At 40.0% G+C, this 11,114-nt stretch overlaps 1 protein-coding gene across 3 annotated transcripts in view; it reads left to right on the top strand.

Annotated features, from left to right (window-relative positions):
* The window catches only part of Mdm4 (MDM4 regulator of p53), a 40,709-nt gene that overhangs the window by 5,728 nt on the left and 23,867 nt on the right, over nt 1-11,114 (top strand). The window contains exons 2-4 of one of the 3 annotated variants that reach the window (XM_021157298.1): nt 2,445-2,552; nt 8,271-8,345; nt 9,586-9,719. In XM_021157298.1, coding sequence (XP_021012957.1) covers nt 2,475-2,552; nt 8,271-8,345; nt 9,586-9,719 — 287 coding nt within the window. In that variant the 5' untranslated portion in view covers nt 2,445-2,474. Of the gene's footprint in view, nt 1-2,444; nt 2,553-8,265; nt 8,346-9,585; nt 9,720-11,114 lie in introns of those variants that run through there. The other 2 variants (XM_021157290.2, XM_021157312.2) reach the window with 2 other exon arrangements.

Here is an 11,114-nt window from a genome sequence, read left to right as displayed (position 1 = left end):
CAAAAAAAAAAAAAACCAACAACAAAAACCAACAACAACAACAAAAAACCCAAAGCCAGGAGTGGTGGTACATTCCTGTAGTCTTAACCCTTAGAAAGTAGTCAAGCTGATTTTGTAGTCAGTTCAAGGACATAAGCTGCAGAGTAAGGACTCCTACCCCCCTGCCTGAAAACAGAAACAAAAAAAAGTGAACATCAAGAAGAAAACATTTTAAAATTCTTATATTGATTTTTTTTTTAAATGAAATTATACTGAAAGTAGATCAGGGACTGGAGAGATGGCTGAGAAGTTTAGACTGCTTACTGCTTTTAAATTTTGAAGGACCAGAGTTTAGATCTGAGCATCTATGTTACAACTACCTGTAACTCCAGGAGGTTGGGACACTTAGTGTTCTGTTTCTGTGAAGAAACACCATAACCAAAGCAGCTCTTATAAAGGAAAACACTTACTTGGGGGCTTGCTTATAGTTTCAGAGGCTTAGTCCATTATCTTGGAGGGGAGCATGGTAGCACATAGGCAGGCATTGTGCAGAAGTAGCTACAAGCTTTAGAGCCTGCTCCTTAGGTGGCAGGCAGAGGTCCTGCCCCTGGCTTTGGAAACCTCAGAGTTTCCAAACATGACCCCGGCTATGTAAACACAGTGCTTTATTCTTTAGAAGTCCAGCATGCTGAGGTCTCCCCACTAACCAAGATAGACCCCCAAAGTTAGCTTGCAGGCCCAATTTAAAGCACATTAGGGGAATTCTGGGGTAGGTGACCACTATTTTGACCTGTTGGGTCCATCTCTTCCAGAAGTTCTAGAAGCATTTCTGGAGTGTAGGGTTGGAAACTTGACCCATTGTGCTTGCCTCAGGCTGTGGTGGGGCAGCTTCTGACTAGCTGTCTTAAGCCTGGGGTTTTTTCAGTAACTGACTTGTCTGGGCTTGTCTGGACCTGTCTAGTTCTTGGAAACAGATTTAGGCTTAGTCTCAGTAACTGTTACTGTGAAGCCTGTCATGGAATCACCCTATCTCATCCCTCCCAGTAAGAGAAGAATTAAGTAAATGCAGTCAAACAGTTATCTCTCAAATTACATACAATGCTCTTTTTCCTTTTTTTAAGCAAGTAAGCCAATTATATATTTCTCAGAACTCCACTTTGAAGAAAACAAGGGAATGAAACTATATTTGAGATGATGAAAAGATTTTTGGAGCTGAATTATAGGCCATTGTGACTACCCTACCCTTCATGGTCCTATGCAGTAGCAGTGGTCATTCTTTGCAGATTTTTATACATTTCAAAGTTCCAGTATGTGATAGCAGAAATTTTTGTTGTTGTTGTTGCTTTGTTTTTTTTGTTTTTGTTTTTTCTGAGATAGGGTTTCTCTGTGTAGCCCTGGCTGTCCTGGAACTCACTCTGTAGACCAGGCTGGCCTTGAACTCAAAAATTCACCTGCCTCTGTCTCCCAAGTGCTGGGATTAAAGGAGTGCGCCACCACTGCCCAGCTGTAGAAATGTATTTTTAGAGACTTGTTTTGAGAGAGAGGGTCTTACCATGAACCTCAGGCTGGCCTTGAACTTATGACAAGCCTCCTGCTTTATAAGTTCTGAGATTGCCAGTGTGTCCTACCACAATTACCAGGCAAACTTTGACACTCACTTTCCTGGGGTTTCTTGTCCAGGCTTGTTGGTCTGTGGTCTTAGAAACTTGGTGATTTTCCAGCTGTGGGTGTCTCCTAGCTCTTATCTTAATCACTCTGCTCAGTAAGTCTACCTTATTGCTAATAGGGAAGCAGTGATGTAAATTTGACTTGCAACTAGCTAGGAACAATGTATTCATTAGCATCAGCATTGGAGTGGAACATGTCCAAACCTGTCTCTTTCAGGATTCACCTGAGGGACACTTGGTGGTTTAGTTTTTAGCTTTTGTGCTGGATTTGAGAATTGAGAATTTCAGTTCAGTGTGAGTATTTTGCATTTATGCAGGTGTGTGTGTGTGTGTGTGTGTGTGTGTATCAGATAAAAAAAATGTTGGCAGTTTTGTCTGTTTTTTTATTCTGTTTAGGAGACAAGTTCTCTATATAGGTTCTGGGTGTCCTTGAACTTGCTGTGTAGAACAGGTTGCTCTTGAACTCAAAGATCCCCTTGCCTCTGCCTCCTGGGTACCGGTATTCAGGGTGTGTGCCACCATGCCCGGCTTGTTTGTTTTTCCTTTTAAATTGATTTTTACTTTATGTGTATTGTCTTTTGCCTGCATGTCTGAGAGTGTCAGATCCCCTAGAATCTGGAATTACAGACAGTTGTGAGCTGCAGTGTGGGTGCTGGGAATTGAACTTACTAGGTACTCTGAAAGAGTAGCCAGTGCTCTTAACTGATGAGCCATCTCTCTAGACCCCCAGCTCTAATGCTAAAGACAAAATTCTTTAAAATTCTACTTTACAATTTTATATATGTTTTTCCCTTTTAGTTTGCTAAGTGTGGAGTCTTCACTGCCAAAATGACATCACATTCCACCTCGGCCCAGTGTTCAGCATCTGACAGTGCTTGCAGAATTTCTTCGGAACAAATTAGTCAGGTAATTGCTACCAGACATCTCACTCTTTAGATATTTTAAATTGAATTGTGGCATATCGCAGAGTTTACTGATTAGGGTTTGCTTAAAGCAGAAGTGGTGATGTAAATTTCGTATTACCTATTTGAAAGTTACAGACTGCTTGAAATGGTCAAAGTTGATCTGTGTTGTCACTGTTTGTGCCCTTCTGCTTGTCAGTTAATTCTTATAGTTTGTTAGACTAGGCACGTTTTAGGTTAGAGGTAGGTAGTAGAGAATTTGGGGCCAGGTTATCTAAGTTCATTTTTTGTTTCACGTGGTTGTAGTTAGTTTATTCTGGAGCTCTGAGAGAGAAAGACACAGACAGAGTCTGTGTTAGTCCTGGCTGACCTGGAACTTCCTTTGTAGACCACAATGATCTGTAATTCTGATCCCAGGGCATCCAGTGTCCTCTTCTGGCTTCTAAGGGTACCACATGCATGTAATTCACAGACAGTGCACTGGATGCCCTGGGATCAGAATTACAGATCATTGTGAGTTATTGTGTGGCTGCTGGGATTCAAACCCAGGTCCTGTGGAAGAGCAACAAGTGTCTTTATTTAACCACTGAGTGCTCTCTCCATCTCCAGACTTTTTCCTTTAATAGATTTTTAAAATTATTATATTTTTGTGTTTCAGAAATATTTTTTCATGTTTGTTCCTTAATATATATGTTGAAAGTACGATTTGGAATTGGTGAGGAAAAGATGCAGTATAAATTAATTTTATAAACTAATTTTGTGATGATAACATGTCTCTGGAAAACACATATTCCAGGTAGATGAAGGATTTAAATGTAAAAAGTCAAGATGTTGGAAGAAAATAGAAAAAATATTTGTGAAACTTTAGAATGATGGAGTTCTTGACATTGAAGAAGCTTTAAAAGCAATACAAATTTGATAATATACAATATAATAACAAAACTGTGCTATATGGACTTGGTATATGCAAGTTTTTATAATTCTAGCACTTAGGAGGCAGAGGCAGGTAGATCTCTTGTGAGTTTGAGGCCAGCCTGAGCTACATAGTGGAGAGACCCTGTCTTAAAACAAAAATAAATAACAAAATTGTATACTATAGGCATGCTATAGGGACCAGCTTAGTGGAGTGTAGTAGATCACAGTCTGGGCCTCCTGATTGTTGGGAAATGATGACGTTGAGATAAGTGATTGGAATAGAAATTAATGTAGCATGAAATAAACTGTGGGGTTAGAAAAGCTCTAGCTCATCTGTCTTGTTGATAGTGAGACAGGGAAAGGGAGACATATTCCAGTACCTGCATCTGTCTGCTTCCTGCATAATAGAATGAGGAAGGTGTTTTTGTTTTTGTTTTTTTCCCGAGACAGCGTTTCTCTGTATAGCCCTGGCTGTCTTGGAACTCACTCTGTAGACCAGGCTGGCCTCAAACTCAGAAATCTGCCTGCCTCTGCCTCCCAAGTGCTGGGATTAAAGGTTGTGGCCCCTGGGGGTCGGGGTGGCGGCGCTGGCAAGGTGGCTCAGTGGTTAAGAGCATTAACTGATCTTCTGAAGGTCCTGAGTTCAAATTCCAGCAACCACATGGTAGCTCGTAATGGGATCTGTGTCTTCTGGAGTCTGAAGACAGCTACAGTGTACTTACATATAATAAATAAATCTGTACCAAAAAAAAAAAAAAAAAAAGTTGTGGCACCACCGCCCTGCAAGGAAGGTTTTGAAGCTATCTCAGAAATAGAATTTCCAGTTCTATAATCATAATAATAGTGTGTTATGAAGTTACTGACTCTGCCAAACTCTCAGACTGACTCTCCTAGAAGACAACATCTACTGTTTATTCTATCCATACAAATTTGTATATGAGACTCATCAGCCTGGTTTATCTTTTATGTCAGTGATAGGGCTTATAATTTAAGCTGGTCCCATGCCTTACATTTTGTTTCTGACTTTTTGCTTATCTCTATGCTCAGGATTACATTTAGGCCTCGTGCATGCTAGGCAGGTGCTCTACCATGGAGTTATATCCCCAGCCACCCAATTTTGTTTTTTTGTAACAATAAAGGTTTCCCGATATAGAAGAACCTTTATTACTTAGATTCGTAGGAAGTTGCTGTAGAACTTTCTCATCTGGAGGCAGTTTAGTTTGCTGTTGGAGTTAGGCATATGCCTAGGATGTGTTCTGAGGAGTGGAACCCCTGTACTATCATTTCACAGTTGTAGCGCCTTTGTTCATTTCTTTTCTTTCTTTCTTTTTTAAAAAAGGATTTGTTTTATTTATATGAGTACACTGTAGCTGTCTTCAGACACACCAGAAGAGGGCATCAGATGTCAGTACAGATGGCTGTGAGCCACCATGTTGTTGTTGGGAATTGAACTCAGGACCTTTGGAAGAGCAGTCAGTGCTCTTAACCACTGAGCCATCTCTCCAGCCCTTTTTTTGTTTGTTTGTTTTGTTTTTATGTTTTTATGGTTTTTTTTCCTCTGTAGCCCTGGCTGTCCTGGAACTCACTCTGTAGACCAGGCTGGCCTCGAACTCAGAAATCCGCCTGCCTCTGCATCCGGAGTGCTGGGATTAAAGGCGTGCGCCACCACGCCCGGTGCCTTTGTTCATTTCTTCCTTCCACTGCCAGCTCATGGTTGAGATGGCTACTTTCCCTTAATTGGCACTGTTTTCTGGTCAGTACAGATAGATTACAATGGAATTTCATAGCTTCTTCTCCACCTGAAGAGTTTAATTACATGTCTAAATTATAGGAAGCAGAGAATTACTAAAGAGGACTGGGTCTTTTTCATTCTTACTACCACCATCCTTATAGCTAAAGCATTAGGGAAGATGGGAGGCAGTAGCCTCAAAATGTCTTTATTGAAGGATCTGATGGTAAGGTCCTATTATTCCAACTACTTGGATTCCTCAAGCAGGAGAATCAAAAGTTCAAAACTTGCTCGGGCTACAGAGTGAATTTAAGGACAACCTTATACACACACACACATACACACACATACACACACATATCATAATATATATGGATTAACTACTCTCAGCTACTTGACACCCCTTCCTCCTGCATGTGTGTGTGTGTGTGTGATATAATTGTTCATGTGTCTGTGAAGACCAGAAGTTAAAATGGCTTGTCTTCCTCAGTTGTGCTCTGCCTTACTTTTTTTTTTTTAAAGATTTATTTATTTATTATATGTAAGTACACTGTAGCTGTCTTCAGACACTCCAGAAGAGGGCACCAGATCTCGTTACGGATGGTTGTGAGCCACCATGTGGTTGCTGGGATTTGAACTCTGGACCTTCGGAAGAGCAGTCGGGTGCTCTTACCCACTGAGCCATCTCACCAGCCCTATATATATATATATTTTTTTTTTTTGCCTTACTTTTGAGACAGGGTCAGTTATTAAATCTATAATTGTATATTACTATTTATATTATGTATTATTATGATTATAATACTGTATTATATTATAAATTACAAATTACATATTATAATTATTATTTATAGCTCACTGATTGAACTAGATTGGCCAGTGAGTTCCAGGAGGGTCCCTTTGTTACATCCTTCCCATTGCTTGGACTATAGATTTCTGCTACCACATGGCTTTCTCTGTACATGCTGGAAATCTGAATGAATTCAGGTCTTCACGCTTGTACAGCAAATGCTGTATTGACTGAGCCATCTCCCCACCTCCCAGCTGCTCCACTTTCTTTAATATTCCCGGTAGGTTGTTCAAAGTCTGAAAAAATATATGCATAATGACCCTTCAAGTAGGATACTTTTTTTTTTAAAAGACAGACTGGTCTACATAGCAAGTTTCAGATGAACTTGGCTCTCCCAAGTGCTGTGATTACAGTTGTGAACCACTACCCAGCTTTCAACTAAAAGTATGAGCTCTTTGAAGTTTAGGGTAGGAGTCAACAGACTTAATGTATAGGGCCAGAGAACACACATTGTTAGGCTTTGCAGGCCGTAGAGTTTGTGTCTTAACCCTTTGGTACTGTAGCCCTAAAAAATGTAAACTTATGGGCATGGTCATATTCCATTTATAGCAGGAGTAGGGGTGAGCTGAGCCCCAGAGTACTCACTTGCCTTGGATGTGCAGGCCTCAGGAATAGATAGATCCTCAGAGCTGCTAAAATGAAGAGTGGGAAAGGGGGAAAAATCCAGACTTTTTACAGATGCAGATCAGTGTTTTCTGTTCCTTGGTTTAATAGTTAATAAGCTGACACATAGAAATGGTACATTATGTGTAAGGGAGCTGAGAGGTAGTAGGCTACTTGCCTAGGATGTGTGAGGTTCTAAGATCAATTTCAAGCAGCATACAAAAATGAGTAATGAATAGTATGAAAAACAGAACATTATAAATAAAAATACAAGATAGGAAAGTATTGGGGGCAAATATCACAAAGTGTATATCTATGATAAGGTCAGTCAGGTTCCTGTGGCTGGCAAAGTCCAGCAGAGCAGTAACTAGGTAACTCGCTCTTTCCTTAGTGCCTCAGTTTTCATTTCAGGGTTATAATAAAAATATCTAAAAACAAAAACCCAGAGTCACAATTATTGGCTAAAGAGCTCACAAACTCCACAGTCAGGGAAGTGATGGCTGTACACAACAAAGGCTGCTTATGAAACCTGCTGAGTTTCAGTGCCATCATCTTTGACCATTTGAGAATATTAGTATACAAATATTTAGTCTGGGCCTATTTTTCAGGTTTTTTCCTTTTCTTTTCCAGAGATGGGGTCAGTTCTGGCTATACTGGAATTTGCTGTATAGACCAGGCTGGCCTCAAACTTAAGAGATCCTTTTGCTTCTGCATGCCCACCCCACTCCCCCCCAAAAAGTGAGATTAAAAGTATGTCCCCAGCTTTCAGGTGTTTGTCTTTTGTTTTGCTTTTTTTAGATTTATATGTATATCTTATATGCCTGCATGTATGCCAGCAGGCCAGAAGAGGGCACTAGACCTCTTTATAGAGAGTTAAGAGCCACCATGTGGTTGCTGGGAATTGAATTCAGGACCTCTGGAAGAATAGCCAGTGCTCTTAAGCTCTGAGCCATCTTTCCAGCTCCAGCTTTCAGATTTTTAATAGCTACCTTGGAATGTAACTAAATATTTTGTGGGTATGAGTGTTTTGTATGCATGTATGTCTGTGCCTCACAGGTGTGTCTGGTGCCAAGCAAGACCAGAAGAGAGTAACCTGGAACTGGAGTTAGAGTTGGGAGGTGCCTTGTGAGTGTTAGGGCTTGAAATCTGGGTCCCTGTAAGAACAGCCAGTGTTCTTAACTACTGAGCCATTTTTCTAAGGGCTGCCAAGGTTGTCCCCCCCTCCCCCCCAGCAGTTATACCATTTATTTCTACCATAAATGCAGAGTTTCTAATTATCCTGTTTTTCAATCCAATACCTATTTTCCTTAAAAATTTATTTATTATCGTCATCCTTGTAGGTATGAATATACTTCCTGCTGTAAAAGATTTATCAGAAAGACAGCAAGCGTCTCCTAGAGTTTTTTTTTTTGTTTTGTTTTGTTTTCATTTTTTTGTTTGTTTTTTTTTTGGAAGATCTCTTCTTTCATCATTTCTCCCAGAAACCAATCTAATTGAAATGTAAATAGCTTTGTGCTGGGTTTGTGCAGGAGGATCCAGAGTTCAAGGTCATCCTTTATTACATAGTAAGTTCAGGCCCTTTAGGTACATGGAAATTCTGTCTTAATGTTTTATGTTTATAGCAGGTACGGCCAAAACTGCAGCTTTTGAAGATTTTGCATGCAGCAGGTGCGCAGGGGGAAGTATTCACCATGAAAGAGGTAAGCTGGCAGGGACTGTTCCCAGTTTTAAGAACAGTTGAATAGAGGCTATCATATGCACAGTTCTGAGTCAGGGCCAAGAAAGGAAGTTGTACTACTGACAGTTTTCATCTTGTAAGGGCTGCCTTGTGAGTTTCCTGTTTCCTCCACACTTCCTTTTGAAGTTCCTATATATGTGGTCATCCACAGATTCATTGACCTGGGAGTTACAAAGAAAAATATGTGGGTTAAAAAAAGTCCCAGCTTATAAGACTTGATGCAGGAAGGAACTGATAAGTGACTTTATCACTGTGCATTTGTCAGGTACTTGGGAGCGCTGAGTCATTTTGAATATTTAAGGATTTAAATAACTTAACATCTGGGAGCTTTTTTCCTTTTTAAACCAGCATGTTGAATTTTTTAAGTGGAATACATTATTCAAATGTTAATGTACTCAAACAATTTGCATTTGGTATAGAGAGCCCCACCTTTTCCTAAGCAGAAAACAAAATTACAGACTTTTTTCCTTCGAAGTGCCACATCTATCAGTAATACCTCTGAGTTTATAGATGTCCTTTTTTTTTTTTTTTTGCTTTTGATATTTAACAAGAACTTAACTATTGATTAAGAAGTTTGGTACTTTTAACCTACTTTTAAGAAACATTCCAGGGTCAGGGTGGGAGGGTAGAAGGGAAATAAAGAATAAAGCATGAAGCATTAAAGAGTGAAACATTAAAAATATATCAGTAGATGTATCTCCCTAATTCCTTCCCTTTCCCTTTCATTCTCTCTCCGTTTGTCATAAAATTTATCCAGGTCTATTGTCAAACAGTATATCAGCCTAGATGATTTAATAAAGGTTCTGTGACATGCTTCATCTACGTGTAAAAGAGCACTTTTCATGTTTAGGGTTGTGAGTTTTTGAAACCTGAAAGGAAAAAGCCAGGTAGACTATGTTTTTGTGAGAGACCTAGATTCTGGTTTCTGTATTAGGACTAGTGGTCCATTAAACATTGGACACTGCAGGAGAATACGAAATTGCTGCCTTTTTTCATTGTCAGCTCAGGCTCTGTTGATGGATGAGTGGATGGACCTAGTGTAGGAAACATCTATCCGTTGTGGGGATTGCATATACTATGTCAGCATCCAAATATTGGTGGTCTTGCATGTCTTTCTCTAGCAAAATATCTCAACCACTCAGGTAATTGTGGTTTTGGTAGGAGTCAGACATATCATTTCATGGTGTTTTATTCTCATGTAGGTAATGCACTATCTAGGCCAGTATATAATGGTGAAGCAGCTCTATGATCAACAGGAGCAACATATGGTGTACTGTGGTGGAGATCTTTTGGGAGATCTACTTGGATGTCAGAGCTTTTCTGTGAAAGATCCAAGGTAAAAAGGGCGAGGGTTTATGTATCTTTGAGTGCTTATACCTGCTCACTCAGTCAGTAGAGGTTATTTTTCTTTAGCCAGTAAGTGTTTTAAAGGCTACATATGTTGTATAGCCAGTGAGATATATGCACAGTACAATGGTTTGCAGTGTGGACGGTCTGATTTGATGGCACATACAGAATAGTAATCATCTTCATACATGGTAAAAAAGCATGACAGTAAGAGCTATAGAGAGAAGTACATGAAGTGGGGGATGGCTGGGACTTATCCTGTCAAAGGATCTTCGAGGAAGCAGAATGTGAGCTGAGCTGTGACAGTTTTTAGAGGGCTAATGGGTGGGGGGCGTCTGGTTGAACAGGAGGGAGTCGTGTCACTAGGTCACAAGCTGGTGTTCTGTATAATTTTTTTTTAAAGTTTTAATTCACGTGTGTGAGTGTTTTGCCTACATGCATGTGTCTGCTCAGGTACATGCTTGGTGCCCAAGGAGGCCAGAAAAGGGTGTCAGGTCTCCTGGAACTGAAGTTGCATATGGTCATAAGCCACCATGTGTGCGCTCTTAGTTGTTTCCCTGTAAGAACAGTCAATGCTCTTCAGTTGATCCATCTTTCCACCCCACCGTCACCTTGTCGTGTTGCCCCTGCCCTTTATATATAGTGATTGCTTTTTTCTGAGCTAGCTAGCTTGCTTTCTTTCTTTTTTTCTTTCTTTCTTTCTTTCTTTCTTTCTTTCTTTCTTTCTTTCTTTCTTTCTTTCTTTCTTTCTTTCTTAGATTTATTTATTTTATGTATCTGAGTACACTGTAGCTGTACAGATGGTTGTGAGCCTTCATGTAGTTGTTGGGAATTGAATTTTAGGACCTCTGCTTGCTCTAGTCAGCGCTGCTCATCTGGTCAACTCCACTCGCTCAGTTCCTGCTCTCTCTGGCCCAAAGATTTATTTATTATAAATAAATACACTGTAGCTGTCTTCAGACACTCCAGAAGAGGGCATCAGATCTCATGATGGGTGGTAGTGAGCCACCATGTGGTTGCTGGGATTTGAACTCAGAACCTTCGGAAGAGCAGTCAGTGCTCTTATTCACTGAGCCATCTCACCAGCCGCCTGAGCTTATTTTCTCTTAACATTGATAAAACTTACTGTCACGCTTTCGTTTTTTCAATAAAAAAAAATGCAAAACTTGACATCTAGAAGAAAAAAAATAATCTTCAAAGAAAATCTTCCCAATTAGGTTACTAATAGTTAATAAAATAAAATTTGATCAAATTTTTATTGAGGACAAGTTAGTTAGCTGGGGCTAGACTTTTTGGTTTTTTGAGACAGGGTTTCTCTGTATAGCCTTGGCTGTCCTGGAACTCACTCTGTAGACCAGGCTGGCCTCGAACTCAGAAATCCGCC

Source organism: Mus caroli, chromosome 1, assembly GCF_900094665.2.
Source record: "Mus caroli chromosome 1, CAROLI_EIJ_v1.1, whole genome shotgun sequence".
Taxonomy (NCBI): Eukaryota; Metazoa; Chordata; class Mammalia; order Rodentia; family Muridae; genus Mus; species Mus caroli.
This window is presented reverse-complemented; position numbering and strand designations above follow the sequence as displayed.